At 52.0% G+C, this 25,091-nt stretch overlaps 2 protein-coding genes across 5 annotated transcripts; both read left to right on the top strand.

Annotated features, from left to right (window-relative positions):
* The first annotated feature begins 27 nt into the window (after positions 1–27).
* Positions 28–21,810, top strand: BSCL2 (BSCL2 lipid droplet biogenesis associated, seipin). Of its 4 annotated transcripts, XM_049779684.1 has the most exons (12): positions 28–77; positions 377–566; positions 3,003–3,319; positions 7,044–7,125; positions 15,189–15,332; positions 16,495–16,629; positions 16,726–16,823; positions 19,888–20,029; positions 20,159–20,219; positions 21,204–21,284; positions 21,367–21,450; positions 21,540–21,810. In XM_049779684.1, the coding sequence occupies exons 2-12, from the start codon at positions 492–494 to the stop codon at positions 21,680–21,682; spliced, it is 1,362 nt and encodes a 453-aa protein (XP_049635641.1). In that variant the 5' UTR covers positions 28–77; positions 377–491; the 3' UTR covers positions 21,683–21,810. The 4 variants fall into 4 exon arrangements, with proteins under 4 accessions (XP_049635641.1, XP_049635642.1, XP_049635644.1 ...); XM_049779687.1 differs by lacking the exons at positions 28–77; positions 377–566 and adding an exon at positions 1,546–1,575; XM_049779686.1 differs by lacking the exons at positions 28–77; positions 377–566 and adding an exon at positions 1,726–1,811.
* A 546-nt stretch (positions 21,811–22,356) lies between these two features.
* LRRN4CL (LRRN4 C-terminal like) lies at positions 22,357–25,091 on the top strand. The gene is made up of 2 exons (XM_049779906.1): positions 22,357–22,582; positions 24,232–25,091. Exon 2 carries the CDS (start codon positions 24,235–24,237, stop codon positions 24,958–24,960), a length of 726 nt encoding a protein of 241 aa, XP_049635863.1. The 5' UTR covers positions 22,357–22,582; positions 24,232–24,234; the 3' UTR covers positions 24,961–25,091.

Here is a 25,091-nt window from a genome sequence, read left to right as displayed (position 1 = left end):
AGATGCTGGAGCATACCAACTGCCAGGCTAGTGGGGGAGAATTGCTGGTACCCGCAGCCCCCACACACAGTCCTGCTGTAATGATCTCACTCCCTGCTTCATCCCCCCAGTGCAAGCAGGCTCGGACCCAGAGCTTTCCATTCCTGGCTGAAGGAATTGCAAGGAACTGGAGGGTCTAGGCAGGGACATCCTCCCCCTCTTCCAGTGGGGTGGTCTGGACCTATGACAGCCCCTGCAGTGGAGTCTGGACTGGCTGCCCGAGGGGACCCTGCTCATTTGAAAATCTGACATCAGCTGGGCACTAGGCCCCCTCCTTCTCCCTCCTCCCTGTACTGTGACACAGCACTAAGCACCTCAATCTGCGCTTCTCTTCCAGGGACCCTCCGAGTCCTCATTCCCAGGAAAATGTGACAAGCCACAGGTATTCGCTTCTTCATGTCCTAGCCACAAGTGACGCTTAACTGGGACCTCCAGGGGCCAGCGAGGGAGAAATGGCAGCAGCCCCAAGAAGAGAAGCCAGGGGAAAGGAGGTCCACGGAGAGCAGACCAAGGTACCCAGCAAAGAGGTAGGTAGGTAGGGGGACAGGCTGGGAAGAGACAGGACGATGACCTCCATCCGGTGCATGTGTGTGCTGGCTTGGTACTCGGTACTATGGGGAAGGCAAAGTTGTGCCCCTACACAGCATCCTTTGCCTTTGGGGGATCTGATTCGGGATGCATATAAACAAAATAATTTAGCTGACACACTTTTGAGGGGGAGAACCCCAAGAGAGTTTTGTGGCTGTGAGGACCTCCGTTATGCATCCTGGAAGTTAGGGACCAAAAGTGGAGCTGAGGGGCCGAAGAGATAGCACAGCGGCAGGGCATTTGCCTTGTACACAGCCGATCCAGGATGGACGGTGGTTCGAATCCCAGCATCCTCCCATATGGTCCCCCCCGAGTCTACTAGGAGTGGTTTCTGAGCCCAGAGCCAGAAGTAACCCCTGAGCACCTCCGGGTGTGACCCAAAAACCAAAAAAAAAGTGGAGCTGAGCTGCTGTCCCTCTTGCCAAGCCTCTTGCCAAGGATCTCAGAGTCAATGCCCCCTGGGGCACTACATAGGTCCCCACCTTTCTTGGGCATAGCACTCTACCTAGGAGGCCTTGCAGGTCCTAAAATAGCTGAGAACATACAAATTTGTTGAGTTCCCTATTTCAGACACCAGGGTGAAAGTGTGGGTGAAAGGCCGTGAACCCCACCCGGGAGGACGGATTGAGGGGCTGCGGGGGACACTGATGACTAATAACATGCGCTGGGCCTAGCCCAAAGCGCCTCTCCCCTTGGGTCTTGCTGGGTAACCCAGCAGATAACCAACCAACCAACCAACCGACCTTCTTGAGTCGAGTGCAGGAGCGCAAGGGGGCGGGACCTCTCGCCTAGGCCACGCCCCGACGACTCGGGCCACGCCCAACACACCCTAACTGATCACGCCCTCTACCAGGCCACGCCCCCTCGGGTATAAAGGCGGCGCGCGGGGGCGTGGCCCCAGCTGGCGGAAGTTCCTTCTCCCCGTTGCCGGGGCAGCGCGCTAGGCTGGTGAGTCCGCGGAGCTGCGGCGGCCCCGCGGGCTCGTTCCCAGGTGCTGGCGCTGCGGGTAGGCGGGAGCGGGAGGTGGGCGACGGCCGTTGGTTGACTGCCCCGCCGGACCAGCGGGCCCGGAGAGGGGAGCCGGCGGAGCTCGAGACGGAGGAAAACTCCCCAGTGTGACTTGGCTTGGCTTGGGCTGTCTTGGGACTGTCTCTTCCCCGCAACGATCCCGCAGCATCATCGTGGTGTGTGTGTGTGTGTATTGTGTCATGTGTGTAAGTGTGTTAAAGCACTCACCATCGAGTGTGTGTCAAAGCCCCCTGTATGGATATATATCCATATATATATTGGGTATATTATATATTGGATATATATTGGGTATATTATATATTGGGTATATATTATATATTGGCTATGGTATATATTTGGGTATATATATCATATATTGGATATATATTGGGTATATTATATATTTCCATATATATATATATATAGGGTATTTTAGGCCACACCTGTTACTTGGGTTACTCCTGATTCTGTGCTCAAAAATGATTCCTGGGGCTGGAGAGATAACATGGAGGTAAGGCCTTCGCCTTGCATGCAGAAGGTCGGTGGTTCAAATTCCAGCATCCCACGTGGTCCCCTGAGCCTGCCAGGAGCAATTTCTGAGCGTAGAACCTGGAGGAACCCCTGAGCACTGCCGGGTGTGACCCAAAAACAAAAAAAAATGACTCCTTACTGTGCTCAGGGGATGCCAGATGTCAAACCCTGGTCAGCCACATATGAGGCAAATGCCCCACCTACTGTGCTATCGCTCTGGCCAAAGGATTTTTTTTTCTCTCTTTTTTTTGGGGGGTGCCACATCTGATGGTGCTTAGGACTGACACTCCTAGCTCTCTACTCAGGGATCTATGCTCAGAAATCGCTCCTGGCAGGCTCGGGGGACCAAATGGGATGCTGGGATTCAAACCACTGTCCTGCATGCAAGACTAACTCCCTACTTCCATGCTATCTCTCCGGCCCCTCAGGGATCATTCTTGGTGGGGGCTCTGGGACCTTATGGAGTACCCGGGATTGAACCCATGCAAGGCAATGTCCCTTCCCACTGGACTGTCAGTCAATCCAGACCCAATACCCCATGAGAATTTGAAGATGCTGGACCTCTTTAAGTGTCACTTGGAATGAATCAATGTCTGGGTGACCTGGGTGGTGGCACCTGTGGAGAGGGGGTGAATAGAGAACAGTGGAGTAAAGGGGAAGAGATACCACTGGCCCGGGAAGTGCAAGAGTTTGGGGAAGAGGCCCCCATGGAACAAAGACCTGGTTGTCTCTTGTTATCTCTGGTTCCGCAAAGCCAGTCCAACGAGCCCCGTGCTGTGTCCCCACCTCCCCAAGGAAAGCAGCCATTTCTTTCCCCATCTCTCATCTCTTTCCAGGAACCATCAGCTGCACCAGCCCATGGCCAGGGGTGGCGGCCGGCTGGCAGAGCAGCCAGGAGCGGGAGGTCGGAACTCGGTGCCCGCTCTCCCGCACACCCCACCATGGCTAGCGAGCCCCCCTTACCATCCCTGCTCTGGGCCCAGGAAGTAGGCCATGTGCTGGCCATCAGAGCCCGCAGGCTGCTGCTGCAGTTTGGGGTGCTCTTCTGCACCATCCTCCTCCTGCTCTGGGTGTCTGTGTTCCTCTACGGCTCCTTCTACTATTCGTACATGCCGACAGTCAGCCACCTGAGTCCCGTCAACTTCTACTACAGGTAAGCAGGGGCTGCTATTTCAGTGGAAAGGAAGCTTCTGAGAATTGCTTGTTGGGATGAAATTGCCTCTGAGAATTACTTGTTGTGGGGGGACCCTATTTCACCCTTCTTTACAGAAGAGGAAGCGGAGGGCAGCAGGTCTTTATGACTTTTTTCCCTGTCTCACAAGGCCCAAGGTCCCAGGCAAGTTGGGATAAGGAATTTCATTTCATTTCATTTCTTTTTTCTTTCTTTTTTTCTTTTTTTTTTTGGTTTTTGGGTCACACTCAGCGGTGCTCAGGGGTTACTTACTCCTGGTTCTGCACTCAGAAATCGCTCCTAGCTAAGGAGATTATGGGATGGCGGGGATCAAATCCATGTCTATCTTGGTTGAGCCGAATGCAAGGCAAAGGCCTTACCACTGTGCTACCACCCGGTCCCAAGGCACAATGAGTTTCTAAAGTTCTGTTTCACTAAAACTAAAATCTGGCTAATGGGTCGCAGAGATGATGGAAAAGCAGGTCTGAGTGTTTGCATTCATGCAACTGACCTCGGTTTCATCTTTCCCACCATCAAGGGGCCCCAAAGCTCTCTTAGGAGTGATCCCTGAGCATAGAACCAGGAATATGTGCTGAGAACTGTTGGGTGTGGCATTTCAGCACCCCCAAAATAAATCAAGATGGAAAGGAAGCCCACTTCTCTCTTGTTTTTATTTTTTTTTATTTATTTATTTTATTTATTTATTTATTTTTTTTTTTGTGGTTTTTGGGTCACACCTGGCAGTGCTCAGGGGTTATTCCTGGCTCCATGCTCAGAAATTGCTCCTGGCAGGCACGGGGGACCATATGGGACGCTGGGATTCGAACAGATGACCTCCTGCATGAAAGGCAAACGCCTTACCTCCATGCTATCTCTCCAGCCCCCTCTTGTTTTTATTTTTATTTACTTTTTATTTATTTATTTTTGGTTTTTGGGTCACACCCGGCAGCGCTCAGGGGTTACTCCTGGCTCCATGCTCAGAAAATCGCCCCTGGCAGGCACAGGGGACCATATGGGATACCGGGATTCCAACCACTGTCCTTCTGCATGAAAGGTAAACACCTGGGCCCGGAGAGATAGCACAGCAGTCTTTACTTGCAAGCAGCTGATCCAGGACCAAAGGTGGTTAGTTCAAATCCCGGTGTTCCATATGGTCCCCCGTGCCTTCCAGGAGCTATTTCTGAGCAGACAGCCAGGAGTAACCCCTGAGCACCGCCGAGTGTGACCCAAAAACAAAAACAAAAAAAGAAAGGTAAACACCTTACCTCCTGCTATCTCTCTGGCCCTTCTCTCCTGTTTTTATTAGGGTAGGTTCTGCTTGGTTGTATCAACTCTCTTTTTCAGGGTCCCATGTATGTTTTTTAGGGTTTTTTTTTGTTTTTTGTTTTTTGTTTTTGGATAATGTATTGGGATAACACCTACCTCTACACTCAGGAATTATGCATAGCAGTGCTCGGGGAACCATGTGAGGTGCTGGGGAGGATTGAACCTAGGTTGGCCATGTGCAAGACAAGTGCTCACCTGCTTTGGTATCACTTCAGTGTCCCATAGATATTTGTGCCAGTCTATCTCCTTGGTTCATCTCAGAACTAACCTAGCCTTTTGGAATAGGGGGCTCGGGAAAGTGTCAGTCTGGCTCAGATATGACTGTCTCCAACTCCCAGTTATGTCGCCTCACAGTGGAGATTACGGAAAGACTAGATAACTCTGGGATAGAAACTTCCAGAATGCTCTGCTCGCCTGCTCCTTCTGTTCATTCTTTTTTTTTGGGGGGGGGCCCCTGCCAAATTTTATCAACAATGATTCTAGATGTAGTTTGCTTAAGCCCAGATTTGATCCCTGAGCACCATAGGGTTCCCAGAAATCTTCTGAAAGTGAACACTGAGCTAGGAGCATCCTCTAGCACTACTGGGCTTGATTCCAAAACAAAATGATAGCATAAGGGCATTATTATCAATGATCTTATTGTTGATTTTCTTCATGAACACACACACACACACACACACACACACATCCTTCCTAAATTTTCTTCATGAACACACACACACACACACACACACACACACACACACACACACACACATACATGTCCTTCCTAAATTTTACTCCAGAGCATGTGGCCCACCTGGGTTTGATCCTTAGCTCAATATGATCACCTGAGTTCTGCCAGGAGTTATTCTTGAATGCAGAGCTAGGAGTAAATCCTGAGCACTACCAGGTATGATGATACCACTCCCCCCAAAGAATGAAAAAAAAAACTCACAAAAAAGAAAAATGTTTACATATACCAATATGTAGCATACACACACAAACATGCAATTCTTCCCACAATTTTTGATGGAATTTTTTACAAAGGAGCTTCAGTTTTTCAGTTTACAACATTCAGAACATCTTGGGATGAGAACCTCCTTCCCAAATCTACCTTTTTATCAACTGCCCTCAGTGATGTAAGTCTTGACAAACTTAAAAGCACTGGTGGGAGCCATGGTCTAGTTGAAGAGCACATTTGCCTAGTACACAGCTGACCTGGGTTTGATTCCCAGCACCCCATAAGGTGCCCTGAGCCCCATCAGGAAGGATCCCTGAGTGCAGTTAGGAGTAATCTCTGAGCATCGCTGGGTGTGGTCCCAAAACAAACAAACAAAACACCTTAAAAACAGTTTTATTTGGGGGCTGAAGCTATATTCCAGCCGGTAGGGTGCTTTGTGCATTATAGGCAGTCTTCAGTATCCCATATTGACCCCTGAGCACCGCCAGATGTGATCCCTAAGTGTAGAGTCAGGAGCAAGCCTAGGGCCCCAACTTGGACTCCTGCCACTACTCCCCAAGCACTACTGGGCAGACCCCCCCTGCTGTTAGGCTGTAGTAGCCCCAAATGCAGAAAAATAAAAAAAGCTGTTCAGGGTCTGGAGTGATATAAAATATGTAGGGCATTTGCCTTGTTTGCCTTGTACACAGCTAACATGGGTTCGATCCTTAGCATCCCATATGGTCTCCCAAGTACTGCCAGAAGCAATCCCTGAGCACAGAACCAGGACTAAATCCTGACCATCCCTAGTGTGGCCACCAAAAAACAAAGGACATAAAGGGAAGGAGTGAATGGGCCGGTTCAGTGGTGCAAGCGGTAAGGCGTCTGCCTTGCCCGAGCTAGCCTAGGATGGACCACGGTTCAATCTCCCGGCGTCCCAAATAGTCCCCCAAGCCAGGAAAGATTTCTGAGCGTAGAACCCAGAGTAACCCCTGAGCATCACTGGGTGTGCCCCCCCTAAAAAAAAAATAAAAAGGGAAGGAGTGAAATAAGAGTGTCTGCTGGAATGAAGAAAAAAATTAACTGAGAGCCAGAGAGATAGTATGGAGGTAGGGCATTTCCCTTACATGCAGAAGGATGGTGGTTCAAGTCCCGGCACCCCATATGATCCCCTAAGCCTGCCAGGAACAATTTCTGAACGTAGAGCCAGAGTAACCTCTGAGCACTGCCAGGTGTGACCCAAAAACAAAAAACAAAAGAGAAAAAGAAAAGAAATAGCAGGAAGAAATGGGACCATTTGGGTGCCTTTAATTCCCAGGCTCCTTTCTTGCTTTCTCTCTGTAATAGAGAGAGGGGTGTCAGGGTTTCTGCTCTGGGACAAGGAGTAGGGACAGGAAGCAATTATTGGGACCACCCAGACTCATGGGGAGTTCCAGAGCATTCTTTTCTCACTCTTAGGACCGACTGTGAAGATGAGTCCCCACTTCTCTGTTCCTTCCCTGTCGCCAACGTCTCGCTGGCTAAGAGTGGTCGGGACAGGGTGAGTATTGATCTCAGTCAAGCATGGGTGGCTAGAAATCAGAAGGATTGAGAAAGGCCAGGAGAACAGGTATTGAGTCACAGGTCTTCAGAGAAAGGCATATAGGTACAAAACCAAAGTCTTTGGGGTTGGAGAAACAGTACAGTGGAAAGCCAGAGTGATAGCACAGCAGGTAAGGCTTTTGCTTTGCACTCTGCTGACCCAGGTTCAATCCCCGGCATCCCACATGGTGATTTTTGAGTACAGCTGGGTGTGGTCCAAAAACAAAATGAAGAAACAAAAAAATTATTTAAAAAAAAAACAAAAACAGGGCTGGAGAGATATAATGGGGTTAAAGCATTTGCCTTGCATGCAGAAGGTCGGTAGTTCGAATCCCAGCATCCCATATGGTCCCCCGAGCCTGCCAGGAGCGATTTCTGAGCTTGGAGCCAGTAGTAACCCCTGAGCGCTGCCGGGTGTGACCCAAAACCCAAAGAAATAGTACTGTGGGCAAGGAATTTGCCTTGCATGTGGCCAACTTGGGTTCGATCCCCAGCATTCCTGAGCTCATCAGGAGTGATTCCTAAGTGTGAACCACCAGGTGTGGACCCAAAAACAGAAACAAAATAGGGTAGAAAACTCAGAGTCTGGGGCCGGAGAGAGCACAGCGATAGAGCATTTGCCTTGCACACTGCCAACCCAGAACAGACATGGGTTCGATCTCTGGCATCCCTCATAGTCTCCCAACCCTGCCAGGAACAATTTCTGAGCACAGAGCCAGGAGTAACTCCTGAGGCCACCAGATATGGTCCAAAAACAAACAAGAATCCCAAAACCCAAACTTTGACTGATGGAAGGTGATTTCTTCTCTTTAGAAGGGTAACCAGGAACTAGGCCCTCCTAGATGATTCCAACATGGGAAACTCCATGCTGGAGTGTTTTAAACTCAGGCAAACTTAATCTTAACTTCAGCCACTCCAGGCGACCTGGGAGGGTGTCACTCCAGCCCCAGGTCTTCTGAGAGCTGCCAGGTAGAATTGTGAAACTGTCGGCAAATCTATGTAACCTGTCATTACAAAAGCCACTGTGCCAGAGGACAGGCCAGATGCCAGCAGGACGTTAACAAACCTAGGAGCCCAAAAAAGGCAGGATGGGGACTGGAGAGAGAGGACAGTGGTTAGTTAAAGGTTTTTGATGATGACCCCTGTTCAATATCAGGCACAACTTATGGTCCCCCAAGCATCCTCAGGAGCTATCCCTCAGCACTGCTGGTGTGGCTGCAAAATGAAACCAGACCCAAAAAATGCAGAATTGGAATGCAGCCAATGCCAGGGAAGTGCTGGGGGCCTCAATGAGGGCCAAAAATCCTCTAAAGACTGGAGGATGGGGCCAGAGCTGTGGCGTAAGTAGGGCGTTTGCCTTGCCTGCGCTAGCCTTGGACGGACCGCGGTTCGATCCCCCGGTGTCCCATATGGTCCCCCAAGCCAGGAGCGACTTCTGAGCACATAGCCAGGAGTAACCCCTGAGCGTTACCGGGTGTGGCCCAAAAAAAACAAAAAACAAAAAAAATCCTCTAAAGACTGGAGGATGGGGCCAGAGCTGTGGCGTAAGTAGGGCGTTTGCCTTGCAAGTGCTAACCTAGGATGGACTGCAATTTGATCCCCCAGTGTCCCATATAGTTCCCCCAAGCCAGGAGTGATTTCTGAGTGCATAGCCAGGATTAACCCCTGAGTATCACTAGGTGTGGCCCAAAAACCAAAAACCAAAAAAAAGAAGACTGGAGGAGCAGCTATATTGTCCTTCCTTTTTTTTTTTTTTTTTTTGGTTTTTGGGCCACACCCGGTGACGCTCAGGGGTTACTCCTGACTATGCGCTCAGAAGTCGCTCCTGGCTTGGGGGACCATATGGGACGCCGGGGGATCGAACCTCGGTCCGTCTCCTAGGCTAGCGCAGGTAAGGCAGGCACCTTACCTCGAGCGCCACCGCCCGGCCCCAATCCTTCCTTATTTTTTCGTCCTTTTCTTTCCTTCTTTCGTCCTTCCTCTCTTCCCTTCTTCCTTCTTTTCTTCCTTTACTTCCTCCTTCTTTTCCTCTTTCATTTATCCTTCTTTTTTCCTTTCTTCCTTCTTACCTCCTTTCCCTTCTTCCTTCCATCCTTCCCTCCCTCCTTTCCTTCCCTTTTATTTTCTTCCCTCCTTCCTTTCCTTCCTTCCCTCTTTCTTTTTTCCTTTCTGCCTTCTCTCCCCACGTTCTTTCTTCCTACTTTTTTTCAACAACTATAAACTTTATTTAATAATATTTTGCCATTTTGTTGATAATTATTTTCTTTTTTTCAACTTTTTTTTCAAATTTTTTTCAAATATTTTTCGAATTTTTCAAATTTTTATTAAACCATGCAACTTGACTTTTAATATCTTTCTTTTAATTATCTTTATTTAAACACCGTGATTACAAATATGATTGTAGTTGTATGATTACCGTCATGTAAAGAACACCCTCCTTCACCAGTGCAGGATTCCCACCACCAATTTCCCAGATTTCCCTCCTCCCCACCCCACCCACACCTGTACTCAAGACAGGCTTTCTATTTCCCTCATTCATTCACATTGTTATAATAGTTTTCAGTGTAGTTATTTCTCTAACTGCACTCATCACTCTATGTGGTGAGCTTCATGTCATGAGCTGCACCTACATGGGAAGATGGGGGGAAATAAGGGTTGGGACTGAGGCAGTTAAAGATTAGAAATGAGCTTTGTAGGGTAGTATCAAGGTCACAATGCAAGATGGATATTATGCATATATAAACTATATGCATACAATACTATCAATAGGAGACCAAGGAGAAAAAAATTCCCAGTGACTGTCCCAACATAAACCAGTGCCTCCCAAAGCGTATTCCTATTAATGTAGGGAGAGGTAGGGGGAAAGCCTGATGACCCCTATAGAGTCCACCTGGACCGGCGCCCAAGGAAGGCCTGGAATCCAGGGGAGAAAGAGGGGGACGGCTGGGGACCTGCCAAGCCTCCCAGCACTTCCCAGGCTTGGGAGAAGGCCTCCGTCATGGGGCCTCCCCAAACCCCATACTTGGCAAGAGCTGGCCTCCAGAATCAAAGGGGAACAGGGAAGCCAGACGTCTGCCCACCCTCCTCCCCATGCATCTCCCCCATGGAGTATGGAGGGCAGGGGGAAGCCTGAGGACCCCTAAGGGTCCACCTGAACTTACTCTGGCCATCTGAGCTGGCATCCAGGGAAAGCCTGGAATCAGGGGAAAAAGACAGGGATGGCTGGGGGCCCACCAAGCCTCCCAGCACTCCCTAGGCTTGGGAGAAGACCTCCGGCATGGTGCCTCCCCAAACCCCATACTTGGCAAGAGCTGGCCTCCAGAATCAAAGGGGAACATGGAAGCCAGATGTCTGCCCACCCTCCTCCCCAATGCATCTCCCCCATGGAATATGGAGGACGGGGGGGGGGGGGCGGGGGAGCCTGAACCCGGCATACCCGGCAGTGCTCAGGGGTTACTCCTGGCTCTATGCTCAGAAATCGCCCCTGGCAGGCACAGGGGATCATATGGGATGCCGGGATTCAAACCACTGACCTTCTGCATGAAAGGCAAACACCTTACCTCCATGCTATTTCTCCGGCCCCTCTTCCTACTTTTAACCCCTCTCTTTCTTTTTTTGGGGGGAGGGCCACACCCCTGATGCTCAGGGGTTACTCCTGAGCACTCAGAAATCACTCCTGGCTTGGGGGGCCATATGGAACTCTGGGGTATTGAACCACGGTTCGCCCTAGGTCAGCGTGTGCAAGGCAAATGCCCTACCGCTTGCACCACCACTTCAGCCCCTCTCTTTTTTTCTTATCTTGGTTTTTGAGTTATACTTTGTGTCGCTCTGGGCTTCCTCTTGGCCCTGAGTTCAGGAATCATTCTAGGCGATACTCAGGAGACGATTTAGGGTACTGGGGATTGAACCTGGACTGGCCATATATACACATTTAGCACCTTTCCCATTGTACTATTGCTCTGACCCTGGATAAGCAGCATTTCCAATTACCGATGTTGGAGTTGGCAGTGTAATTGGAAGCAACCATCGATCAAATTTAGGAAGAATTTAGGGCCACTCAGAACTCAACATGCTGAGCACTTGCTTTGCATACTGGATACCCAGGTTTGATCTCCAGTACCACATGATCTCCCCTGGAGCAAACCCTGAGCATTGCCTGAGGTGGCCCCAAAACCAAACTGGAAATCTAACTGTCCTTTGGAAATGAGTCTAGAAAAGAGGTATGGAGAAGGTCCCTGAGATCACACCAGGAAGCCCAAGATCAGAGTGGAACCATAATACAGTGGCTAGAGCACTGGTATTGCTCATAAGAATCTTGTGACTGGGCCGGAGACATAGCATGGAGATAAGGCATTTGCCTTGCATGCAGAAGGACAATGGTTCAACTCCTGGCATCCCATATGGTCCCCCGAGTCTGCCAGGAGCGATTTCTGAGGGTAGAGCCAGGAGTAACCCCTGAGCATTGCCGGGTGTGACCCCCACCCAAAAAAAAAAAAAAAAGAATCTTGTGACTTAGGGAACTGGAGCAATAGCACAGCGGAAAGGGCATTTGCCTTGCATGCTGTGAACCCTGGTACGATCCCTAACATCCCATATGGTCCCCCGAGCCTTCCAGGAGCAATGTCTGAGCACAGTGCCAGGAATAACCCTTGAGAGCCACCATGAGTGACCCAAAAATCTCTCATGACTAGGGGCCGACCCAGGTTCAATTCCCAGCATCCCATATGGTCTCCTGAGCACTACCAGGAATCACCCTTGAGTGCAGGATATGCTGGTTATGCCCCCCACCCCAAATCACACAGAATCTCGTGGGGCTAGAGCAGTGATGGCTAACCTTTTTTGAGTACCCAAACTGCCGCACAATGCCCGGTCCTCCCAATGGCCAGTCCGGCCCTGTTGCCAGGTGAGCTGCAGAGCAGACACCGGCACACTCGCCTCCCGCCGCACTGCATATCTTAATCGAGGACCTTCCTGCGTGCCAGCTGCAAGGCCTTTGTGTGCCACCGCTGGCACCCGTGCCATAGGTTCGCCATCGAGGGGCTAAAGCAATAGCACAGTGGGTAGGGCGTTTGCCTTGCACGCAGCTGAACTGGGATAGACCTGGGTTTGATCCCTAGTATCCCATATGATCCCTCAAGTCTGCCAGGAGTGATTTTTTTGTTTGTTTGTTTTTGGGTCACATCTAGCAGCGCTTGGGTTACTCTTGACTCTATGCTCAGAAATCGCCACTGGCAGGTATAGGGGACCATATGGGGTACTGGGATTCGAACCACCATCCTTCTGCATGAAAGACAAATGCCTTACCTCCATGCTATCTCTCTGGCCCCAGGAGTGATTTCTGAGTGCAGAGCCAGGAGTAATTCCTGAGAACCTCGAGGCATGGCCCAAAAAAAAACAAAAAACAAAAAGAATCTGGGCTCTGAGCAATAGCACAAAGGTAGGGTGTTTGCCTTTCACACGACTTATCCAGGATGGACCACAGTTCAATCTTGGGAGTCCCATTTGGTCCCCCAACCCAGGGGCGATTTCTGAGCACATAGCCAGGAGTAACTCCTGAGCATCACCAGGTGTGGCCCAAAACAAAAAGAATCACCTGACTTTTTTTTATCTTTTAGAGTGAAATGTATAATGTGTAAAAAAAAAAAAAAAAAAAAAAGGCTTTAGGAGCCAAAGCGATAGCACAGTGGCAAGGGCGTATTGCCTGGCACAAGGTCAACCCGGGTTCAGTCCTGGCATTCCATATGGTCCACAAGAAGTAATTCCTGAGTGCAGAACCAGGATTAACCCCTAAGCATTACCAGGTATGACCCACCCTGCCTCATCAAAAAATAAATAGGGACCAGAGAGATAATACAGCAGTAGGGTGTTTGCCTTGCACACAGTCAATCCAGAACAGACAGTGGTTCGAATCCTGGCATCCCATATGGTCCTCTATGCCTGCCAGGAATAACCCCTGAGTGTGACCCCAAAATCAAAAATAAATAGGGGCCAGAGCAATAGCACAGCAGTCACATGCAGCCAACCCTGAATGGACCCTGGTTCGATTCCAGGCATCCCATATGGTCCCTGAGACTGCAAGGATTGATTTCTGAGCACAGAGTTAGGAATAGCCCCTGATTGCTGCCAGGTATGCCCCCAAAACAAACAAACAAACAAATAAAAAAATCTCAAAACCAGAATCAGATAGTACAGGAGGTAAGGAAGTTTGTGCTTCCCACTTCTTGCCCTAAGGAGAAAGTGCTTTTAGTAACTTCATGGCCATACACGGATTTTTTTTTTCAGTTTTGGGTTACACCCAGCTGCGCTCAGGTTACTCCTGGTGCTCAGAAATTACACCTGGCAGGCTTGGGGGACCATATGGGATGCCAGGGATCAAACCTGGGTCGGCTGTGTGCAAGGCAAATTCCCTCCCCACTGTGCTGTTATAGCTCCAGCCCCACATCTTGAGCTAAGGCACTTAAGCCCCACATTTTGAGATAAGCACTGTAAGCTAAACAGTATTTTTCAAGGAAAAAGTAGGGTGCTCACCTTGCTCATGGCAGACCATGTTCAGCTCCTAGTACTGTGGCTGTCCCCTCAAAGTACACCCAGAGGGATTCCTGAGCACTGCCAAGAGTGCCTCAAAACCAAAAAGGGCTAGCAAAATGGCTCCCGCTGGGTCAAGTGCATGCTTTGCAAGTGAGATACTCAATCTCACTCAATCTAATCCTTGGCACCACATGGTTCTCTGAACACCACTGGGAACAACCCCTGAGCACAGAAGCAGAAGTAACTTTCAGGTAACCCCCCCCCCCCAACTTTTCAGTTTGGTTAAGCACAGAAGTTTGATTATTTCTTCCGGGTTTTGTTTTGGTACGTCTTGGCCCACACTTGGTAATGCTCAGAGAACCATGCAATAATGCCAGGGATTAAACTCTGGCCTCCTACATGCAAGCCATGAGCTCAGCTCCTTGAACTGTGCCCCGGGTTTATAATTCTTACATATCCCCCTGAGGGCACAGGATTGGAGGAATACAGGAATCATCTTGGGAAAGCGGGGCTCTGTTTCCTGACCCATCTCCCACCCTTGAAAGTCAACCCTAATGAAGCCTCTTCCCACTCAGCGGCATCTGGGGGGGGGGGGGTTCCCAGAATGAAACAAAGCTACTCCAGAGTGACAGTAACTGTCTGCACTTCTGGCACTTGGTTCATTAATCATGGAAATGAGGCCCAGGAGGGTGGCCTCATGAGGACGCGGGCCTGAGTAACAGATGGCCCAGTTGGCACTCAGACGGTTCTTACTTTTGCAAAAGAAATGTGACACAGATTTTTTTTTTTATTTCCTCCTCACCCAGTGGTGCTCAGGACTCAATCCTGACTCTACACAGTAGGGGGAGTGTTGGGGATGGAACCCAGGTCAGCGGTGTGTAAAGCAAACGCCCTACCCACTTGTCCTATTTCTATGGTTCCTGTCACATAGCTTTTGTCAAAGCGGCAAGATTTTGGGGCCGGTGTTGGGCTACACCCAGTAGCATTCAGCGATTATTCCTGGGTCCAAGCTCAGAAATAATTTCTGGCAAGCTCAGGGATCATATCCATATGATTATATGGGATGCTGGAGATCGAACCCGGGTCAGCCGCATGCAAGGCAAACACTACCAACTGTGTTGTGGCACTCTGGTCCCCCAAAGAGGCAATATTTAAAAAGAGCCGACATGGGACAGAGATGTGAATTAGCCATAGGACACACACTTGTGTGTGTGTGTGTGTCTGTGTCTATCTGTCTATCTGTCTGTCTATGTGTGTGTATATGAATTCCTAGGTTCCATCCCTTAGATTTTTGGGGCTTCAGCGGTACAGCCCGCTGACTGTGGGAGAGCTAATCAGGGACCCAGGCGCCAGCAGGGGGCAGCACCTGCCTGAATACTGGTGACAGGGGCCTGTTACTCTCACCAAGTGGGCTGGCAGTGAAGGGGTGGGAGGTGAAAGTACAATTTTTCCCCCAAGTCTTTTTAAGAAGGAGACGGGGTTTCCCTGGGGCAGGTGCTAATGTATGGACAGCCCTACCGCGTGACCTTAGAGCTCGAGCTGCCAGAGTCCCCTGTCAACCAAGCTTTGGGCATGTTCCTGGTGACCATTTCCTGCTACACCCGAGGTGGCCGCATCATCTCCACTTCTTCACGCTCTGTAAGTGTTCATGCCCTGTCCAGGGAGGGTGGGCAGGAGGAGAACGGGGACTGGGGGGACACAGGGCAGAGTTCCCTGGGTCAAGGCTTTGGGAGAAACATTTCAGTCCTGAGGCCACAAACACAGGGGCTGAGAAAAGAGGAGTCAAGGTAGGGCCGGAGGAGTGGTGCAAGCGGTAGGGTGTCTGCCTTGCATGCGCTAACCTAAGACGGACCACGGTTCAATCCCCCGACATCCCATATGGTCTCCCAAGCCAGGAGCGATTTCTGAGTTCATAGCCAGGAGTAACTAATCCCTGAGTGTCACTGGGTGTGGCCCAAAAGGAGTCCAGGGCCAGAGCACTAGGACAGGAGTGCAAGTTGACTTTGCACATGGCCAACTCAGGTTTGGTCCTTGTTATCCCATATGGTCCCCCAAGTCTACCAGGAGGTGATTCCTGAGTGCAAAACCAGGAGTAACCCCTGTGCATGGCCAGGTATGGCCCAAAACCAAAAAGGGGAGTCATGGAGCCAGAGAGATAGTACAGAGGTAGGGCATTTGCCTTGCATATGGCCAACCAAGGATGGAAACTAGTTCAATTCCTGGCATCTCATGTGGTTTCCCGAGCCTGCCAGGATCGATTTCTGAGCGAAGAGCCAGGAGTAATCCCTGAGTGCTGCCGAGTGTGCTCCCCCCCCAAAAAAAAGGAAGGGGAGTCAAAGCAGTAGTACAGCAGACAAGGTGCTTGGCAGGGCCAACCTGGGTTCTGTATCTGGCATCCCATATGGTTCCCCCAAGCACCACCAGGAGTGATTCCTTGAGCACAGCCAGGTGTGGCTAAAATTTTTTCTTTTATTTTTGTGGTTTTTGAGTCACACCCAGCAGTGCTTAGGGGTGGCTCCAGGCTCAGAAATTGCTCCTGGCAGGCACAGGGGACCAAATGGGACGCCAGGATTCGAACCGATGACCTCCTGCATGAAAGGCAAACGCCTTACCTCCATGCTATCTCTCCGGCCCCAGTGGCTAAAATTTTTAATTTTTAAAAAAGACTGGGATGGTTATGGGATGAAATATAACTGGGGTACAGGGAGCTCCCCTTGAAGAAGAAGAAGCATCTTTGGGGGGGTAACTCTGGGACTACAAGGGTCCCTCACCCAGCCTCCTCCCCCTTGCGGTCTGACAGGTGATGCTGCATTACCGCTCGAGCCTGCTGCAAACGATCGACACGCTGGTCTTCTCGGGCCTCCTGCTATCGGGCTTTTCAGAGCAGAAGCAGATCATAGAGGTGGAACTGTACCCGGAATACAGAGAGAATTCGGTAATGGGGGGGTGCAGAGGGCAGGTCCCACCAGGCTGGAGCCCTACTGGTAGGGATTGTCAGCAGCTGAGCACGCTGCGCCCGCTCTCTCCGCAGTACATGCCGACCACTGGCGTCATCATCGAGGTCCACAGCCGCCGCGTCCAGATGTATGGGGCCTTCCTGCGCATCCACGCACACTTCACGGGGCTCAGGTGAGGCACCCACCCACCCAGAGGCCAGATGTCACCTGATTCTAGTTTGCCTTTTTTTTTTTTCCCCTTTGGTGTTGGTTGGTTTTTCGATTTAGGGGCACACCCAGCCGTGCTTAGGACCATGCTTAGGAATCACTCCTGCTAGGCTCAGGGGACCTTATAGGATGCCAGAATTTGAACCTGGTCAGCTGCATGCAAGGCAAATGTCCTACCCACTGTGCTATCACTCTGGCCCTGGTGTTGGGTTTTTTTTTTTTTTTTTTTTTTTTGGTTTTTGGGCCACACCCGGTAACGCTCAGGGGTTACTTCTGGCTATGTGCTCAGAAGTTGCTCCTGGCTTGGGGGACCATATGGGACACCGGTGGATCGAACCGTGGTCCGTCCAAGGCTAGCGCAGGCAAGGCAGGCACCTTACCTTTAGCGCCACCACCCGGCCCCGGGTTTTTTTTTTTTAAGGTTATCAAAAATTCTTTTTTTTTTTTTTTTTTTTTTTTTTTTTGTGGTTTTTGGGTCACACCCGGCAGTGCTCAGGGGTTACTCCTGGCTCCATGCTCAGAAATTGCTCCTGGCAGGCACGGGGACCATATGGGACGCTGGGATTCGAACCGATGACCTCTTGCATGAAAGGCAAACGCCTTACCTCCATGCTATCTCTCCAGCCCCTCAAAAATTCTTTTTTTTTTTTTTTTTTTTTTGGTTTTTGGGCCACACCCGGTGACGCTCAGGGGTTACTCCTGGCTATGCGCTCAGAAGTTGCTCCTGGCTTGGGGGGACCATATGGGACGCCGGGGGATCGAACCGCGGTCCGTCCGAGGCTAGCGCAGGCAAGGCAGGCACCTTACCTTTAGCGCCACCGCCCGGCCCTCAAAAATTCTTTTATTTACAGTAAGTTTTCTGAATCAAGTTGCTTCTGACAAAGAATTTTACTTTTGTTTTTTTGTTTGTTTGTTTTGAGGGGAGTCATACCAGGCACCGCTCAGAGGTCACTCCTAGCTCTGTGCTCAAAAATCACTCCAGGCAGGCTCGGGGGACCATACGGAATGCCGGGATTTGAACCACCATCCTTCTGCATGCAAGGCAAATGCCTTACCTCCATGCTATCTCTCCAGCCTCCAAAGAATTTGACTTTTTTGTTTTGTTTTGTTTTGTTTTTGTTTTTTGGGTCACACTGGCAGCACTCAGGGTTACTCCTGGCTCTATGCTCAGAAATCGCTCCTGGAAGGCTCAGGGGACCTAATGGGATGCCGGGATTCGAACCACCGACCTTCTGCATGGAAGGCAAACATTTTACTTCCATGCTATCTCTCCGGTCCCAAATTTGACTTTTATTGGTTTTTGTATTTTGATGGTTTCTTTTTGGGTGTTCGGGCCACACCCAGCAGTGCTTTAGATTCCTCCTAGCTTTGCACTCAGAAATCAGGCCTGACAGGTTTGAAGGACCATATAGATTGCTGGAGATTGAACCTGGATTGGCTGTGTGCAAGGCCAGAGCCCTCCCCCACTGTACTATCACTCCAGCCCCCTTGTTTTTTGCTTCTTGAGTCACTCTAGCTGGCTTAGCTCAGGGTCCACACCTGACTCTGTGCTTAGGGCACTATGCCTGGCAGTGCTGGGATTTGGGGGCCATGGGGAGAGCACCAGATGTGCTACTGGGGTTCAAGCTCAAATTACAGGCACAGCTGCAGGCTGACTGGATGAGCAGCATGACCTTAACTAACCCTGATCACATACCAGCCAGGCAACTTTCTGGAAGATTTGAAAGTCACTGCAGGAGTGGGCACAGGGCATCACTGGCCAGAATTACTGAGTTCCTGTTTGACCATCTATCTATTTGTTTGGGGGGGACCATCCCTGGGGGTGTTCAGCACACTGAACTGGGGTTGGCTGTGTACAAGGCAAACACCCCAATCCCTGTACTCCCTCCCAGGCCCTACTTGGGAGTTCTCTTTTGTTTGGTGGTTTTCCGTGTTTGGGCCACTCCTGACTGTACTCGGAACTTCTTGGAGCAGTGACGCAAGCGATAGGACGTGTTTGCTTTGTATGCACTAACCTAGGATGGCCCTCAGTTCCATCCCCCAGCATGCCAGCCAGGAGCAATTTCTGAGCGCATAGCCAGGAATAACCCCTGAGCGTCACTGGCTGTGGCCCAAAAAGAAAAAAAAGGAGGGGCCCGGAGAGATAGCACAGCGGTAGGGTGTTAGCCTGGCACGAAGCCCACCCAGGACAGATCATGCAAATCCCGGCATCCTATATGGTCCCCCGAGCCTACCAGGAGCCACATCTGGTGATGCTCTCAGGGGTTACTCCTGGCTTGAGCTCAGAAATTGCCCCTGGCTTGGGGGACTATATGGGACATCGGGGGATCAAACCATGGTCTGTCCTAGGCTAGCGTGGGCAACACAGACACCTTACCCCTTGCGCCACCGCTCCAGCCCCAAGAGAACTTACTTCTTTTTTGAGGAGGGGGCATTTGGGCCACATCCAGTGGTTACTCCTGGCTCTACACTCCTGACAAGTTCAGGAACCATATGGGATGCTGGGGATGGAACCCAGATCAGTCCCAGGTCGGTCCTGGGCCAGCCGTGTGCAAAACAAATGCCCTTCTGCCTGTGCTATCACTTCAGCCCCAAAACTTATTTCGGACTCTGAGCCCAGGGGCCACTCCCTGGCGGGGCTCAGGGGACCCAATGGAATGCCGGGAAAAGAAGCCAAGTTGGCCTGGTGCAAGATCAGCGCTTTCCCGGCTGTGCTTTCTGCCTCCCACCCACGGTCTTTGTGAAAGCCACCCCAGGAACAGGAACGGGAACGGGAACGGGAACGCTGACAGGAACCAAAGGGATCACTCGCCCTGAACCAGTGACTCAGCAGTAGTGGGAATGACTCAGGAGGGAGTTTCTGAGGCTGGGCCTTGAACTCTGGAAGACTCAGGTGTGGGCAGCAGGCGGGGGGGGGGGGTGGGGGAGGTCGAGGCAGAAGCCTGCCAGAGCACACGTGTGGGGGGGGAACAGAGGTCTAGGCTGTCCCATCACTGCCGCTCACGCCCCGTCCCTCCTCTCTGCCCCAGGTATCTGCTGTACAATTTCCCCATGACCTGCGCCTTCGTGGGTGTCGCCAGCAACTTCACCTTCCTCAGCGTCATCGTGCTCTTCAGCTACATGCAGTGGATGTGGGGGAGCGTCTGGCCCCGACACCGTTTCTCTTTGCAGGTCACCAGGCACCACCACCCCCCCATTTTTTCTCCCCTCCCCGGCCCCTTCCCCCGCCACGATCTCCCGTGGGCCCCGAGCACTGGTGAGGGGGTCAGGCCTCGGCACTGAGGAGGGTCTCACCCACAGGTCCGGAGGAAGGGCGGTTCGACAAAGGCTGTGAGGCAGAAGGTGGATGCCCCCCAGACAGGTAACAAATGGTTCGGGGCACCCGGATTCCCAGTCAGCCAGTTGGGTTCCAGCATTTCCATGCTGAGTTGGAGCCAAGCCTGGAGGGGCTTGAAGGAGCGCTGCAGGCTGGCACAGATGGGGACCCCCTGAGCACAGAATGAGGAAAGCACCTGAAGATCTCCAAGTGTGGCCAAAGAACAATAAAATAGGAAGGGCCGGAACAGTAGCACAGTGGGTAGGGTATTTGCCTTGTATGTGGCTCACCTGGGTTTGATCCCAACCTAGCCTGCCAGGAGCGATTACTGAGTCTAGAGCCAGGAGTAATCCCTGAGCGTGCGAGGTGTGGCCCCCCCAAACAAGGAACAACAAAAATAATAATAATTGGGGCCGAAAAGATAGCATGGAGGTAGGGCATTTGCCTTGCATGCAGATGGACGGTAGTTTGAATCCTGGCATCCCATATGGTCCCCCGAGCCTGCCAGGAGCGATTTCTGAGTTTTAGAGCCAGGAGTAACTCCTGAGAGCTGCCGGGTGTGACCCAAAAACAAAACAATCAAAAATAATAATAGGGACCGGAGAGATAGCATGGAGGTAGGGCATTTGCCTTGCATTCGAATCCTGGCATCCCTTATGGTCTCCCGAGCCTGCCAAGAGCAATTTCTGAGCATAGAGCCAGGAGTAATTTCTGAGTACTGCCGGGTGTGATCCAAATAATAATACTAATTAATGTATAATAATAATAAAGAGAGGAACCAGATTGATAGCACACAGGGTAGGCTCTCTCTTGGCTTACAGCCAACCCAGGTTCAGTCCCCAATATCCCCTCTGGTCCCCTGGATACTGCTAGGAGTGATTCTTGAGCGCAGAACCAGGAGTAAACCCTGGGCACCGCCAGGTGTGGCCCCCAAACCAAGGAGGTCAAAGAAGGAAAGAAAAACAGGTGAAGTGCCATACCCAGACATCACTACCCTCGCCCTGACTTCTCCCCACTCTGGCCATACAGAACCCCGAGACCAGGAGGAGCCCCCTCAGCAAACGGACATTGGAGAGGAGGGTGAGGGTCCAGAAGAGAACCCAAGAGCAGGTAAGCCGCCGCCTCCCCCATCCTGGAAGCTCAGCCTGTCGGCCTCTCCCAGTCTCACCTCTGCCTGCCTTTGTGGGTGCAGCAGGGGAGGCGGTGGAGGAGAAGAAACAGCGTCCACAGCTCCCAAACGGCCACGAGGAGGAGCTAGAGCCAGAGGCCAGCGATGGTGAGGGGCGCTGGCCCCTGAGGCTGCAGGTAGGGAGGGCACAGCCCGTGTGGGGGGCTCAGTTCTTTCTTGGTCCTCCGGCCCCGCAGGCTCTGGCTCCTGGGAAGATGCGGCCCTGCTGACTGAGGCCAACCTGCCCAACACCACCCTTGCTGTGGCCCCAGAGACGCTGGGCAGCTCCGAGCCAGCCACAAGCACCGTCCGGCAGCGCTCTACATGCTCCAGCTCCTGAGGACAGCTGGGCAGATGCCCCCCAACATTCCAGCCCTATCTCCCCGGAACCCCCTCAACCACCACCACCACCACCCCCGGCTTCATTTCCACCTGCGTGTCTTCCAATAAACTTATTTTCTTGCTGGCTATGCGCATCTCTGGACTGTGAATGGGACTCAGGCCCATTGGGGGAATCTGCTGCCCTTAGAACATCCTGACCTCCCCTTGGCTTTCCCCAATCTCACCCAAAGAGACTGTGGGGTCAGAAAGGTCCCCCGCAGCGCCCCCCAACTATTTCCCAGACACACAGTGGCTTCCATTCATCAGGCCCCGAGAGAAATTGCCTAGTTTCAGCCACGTGATCACAGCTCCCTCCTAGTGGGGGCTGGTGGAGGGCGGGTCCCCCAAACTATGCTACCTCATTCTGGCCTCGCACCCCTCCCTTTTTCTCTGACCTTTGGGAGGCAGGAGGCAGGAAATGACTGCCAGGGATGTGATGTGTGTTTTTCTGCCAAAGCAGCAGTTTTGTGCACATCTGTCTTCTGCTCCGTGCCAGACAGGTGGCCCCGTGCCTCTACTCAGCTCCTGGGTCTCACATGACCAGCCTCTCCTCCCGGGCGCCTGTCCACATTCCAATCCCCTTTCAGAACCCAGGCATCCCGGCCTCCAGCTGAGGCGTCCCCATCCCTGACCCCGTGACTCAGGCCCTCCCAGAGGACCAGCCCCTCCTCGCCACTCACCATGGAGGGGGGCTAGATAGTGACCTCAGACTTCCCCGGGCATAAAAGCCGGGAGCCAACACAGAATCGAAGTTGGACACATTGACACCACCTGACGGCGCTGCCCCTGCTTCCCGGGACCTTGGAGCCTGTTACCCACAGACTTCAGGCTGCTGATCCCCTTCCAGGCCAAACCACGGGTGAGGGCCTGCAGTGGGCCAGGGCGGAAACCGGGGCGGGGGTTACAAGCAGGGCCCACGACTCTGGAAACAAGTGGACAGTTGGGGATTCCAGGGTCCCGCTTGCCTTGCTTCTGGTCCATTCCTTTTCCTGCCTGGCTGTCTCCGAACTAAGTGTTTGCATGTGTTGCTGTGGGTTTGTTTTCACTCAGCTCTTTTTTCAGGCTGGCAGCTGGAGCTGAGTTCACCATCGCTTCCACTTTGTTGATTCTGAAGCTGCCGCTAGAATTGGTGCCTTTGCTGATGTCAAGCTCTGTTGTACTCTTTTGCTTTTGGGGCAACACACTTGGCCATACTTGGCAATGCTCAAGGCCTATATTGTGTGGTGCTCTGGGGACCATGGAGCGCCAAAGGCTGAGGCTGGGTCTCCTGCATGCAAGGCATGGACTCTGTGCTCTGGCACTCAGTTTACTCCTGGCTCTGTGCTCAGAAATCACTCTTGGGGGCCAGAGAGATAGCATGGAGGTAGGGTGTTTGCCTTGCATGCAAAAGGACGGTGGTTTGAATCCTGGCATCCCATATGGTTCCCCCCCCCCCCCCTTGAGCCTGCCAGGAGCGATTTCTGAGCATAGAGCCAGGAGTGACTCCTGAGTGCTGCCCGGTGTGACACCCCGCCAACAAAGAAATTGCTCCTGGCAGGCACAGGGAACCACAGTCCGTCCTAGGTCGGCTGCGTGCAAGACAAATGGCCTACCGCTATGCTATCTCTTCAGTCCTGAATTCCATTTTTTGCATGAAACCAAGAGCTGGTTCAGAAGCTCCTTAGTGATTAGTAAAATTCAATGTAGCAATAAAAAGCAGGTAAGTTTGAGGTCCCAGGAGATAGTACAGTGGCTGAGGTATTTGTCTTGCTGCTACTGATCTGGATTTAATCTCTGGTACTATGTATGGGCCTCCTGAACCCTGTTAGGAGGAATGCTCCCTGAGCACAGGACCAGGAATAAGCCCCAAAACTAAGGTGCTTGCCTGCAGCTAACTCCAGTTCTACTCATGGACTACATGGTCCCCTTGAGCACTACTGGGAGTGATCCCTGAGCACAGAATGAGGAGTTACCCCATTAATACTGCTGAGTGTAGTCCAAACCTGCCTTGGAAAAAAAAGGGGTAGGGTTAGGGCTGGAGCTATAGCACAGCGGGAAGGGCATTTGCCTTGCACTCTGTCAATCTGGGTTCTATCTCCAGCATCCCATATGGTCCCCCTGAGCTTGCTGGGAGTGATTCCTGAGTGCAGAGCTAGTCAGGAGTAACCCCTGAGTACCTCCGGGTGTGGCCTCCAAGCCAAAAAGATATAAAAAGGGGCTGATAGGGGCCAGAGAGATAACATGGAGGTAGGGCGTTTGCCTTACATCCAGAAGGATGATAGTTCAAATCCTGGCATCCCATATGGTCCCCTGTACCTGCCAGGGGCGATTTCTGAGTGCAGAGCCAGGAGTAACCTCTGAGCACTGCCAGTGTGACCCAAAAATCAAAAACCAAAAAAAGGGGGGCTGATAAATGAATGCTGGGTCCCTTCCCACCACTCCCCTGTGCTTTTCCAGCACTCTAGTTGTGTCCTATCCACAGGGGCTTGCTTACAACTTCCTTCCTCAACCTGATTCCTTTCCTTCCAGACCATGTGGGGGGCTCCAGCCCTTCGCTGGCTGCTTGCCCTCACTTTGGCCACTGTTTTGGGGGCGCAGCCCTGGACCCTTGAAAAGTCTGAGGAAGATGAGCCGTTGTTGGAGGAAGATGAGCCGGCTCAGCCTACACTGCCAACACAGCAGACAGAGGTCCGCTGTGACTACGACCGCTGTCGCCACCTGCAGGTGCCCTGCAAGGAACTTCAGAGGGTGGGCCCGGTGGCCTGTCTGTGCCCAGGGCTCTCCAGCCCTGCCCTGCCACCCGAGCAGCCACGCCTTGGAGAGGTGCAGGTGATGGCCGAAGAAGGATGGGCACAGGTGCACTGGTGCGCCCCCTTTTCCCCTGTCGACCAATACTGGTTGCTGCTTTGGTCAGACGGTGGAGGGACCCCTCAGAAGGGGCCCCCTCTCAACTCCACCTTCCGCAGAGCAGAACTGAAGGAACTGAAGCCTGGAGGGGCTTATGTGGTGTGTGTGGTGGCGGCTAACAGTGCAGGGGAGAGCCTGGTGCCCGGGGTGTCCGGGTTGTCTAGTCCCCCCTTTGGACCCTGCGGCTATTTCACCATGCCACCCAGGCCCCAGACCCTGTTGAATGCGGCTGTTGGGGTGGGCATCGCTCTGGCTTTGCTGAGTTGTTCTGCCCTAATGTGGCACTTCTGCCTGCGGGATCGCTGGGGCTGCCCTCGCCGACAGGCTGCCCCAAATCCACCCAGAGTCTGATCTGCCTAGGGGGGGCTCTTCCAGTGGAGAGTCCAGCCTGGCTCCTGGGCCCCCCCAAAGGAAGAGATGTTTACCCCCCACATCCCCTTGCAGCCTGGACAGTATCACCACCACCACCTGGGTCTGGCTGA

This window comes from Suncus etruscus, chromosome 9, assembly GCF_024139225.1.
Source record: "Suncus etruscus isolate mSunEtr1 chromosome 9, mSunEtr1.pri.cur, whole genome shotgun sequence".
Lineage (NCBI taxonomy): Eukaryota > Metazoa > Chordata > Mammalia > Eulipotyphla > Soricidae > Suncus > Suncus etruscus.
Note: the sequence above shows the minus strand (reverse complement) of the source record. Positions and strands in the feature narration are given on the sequence as shown.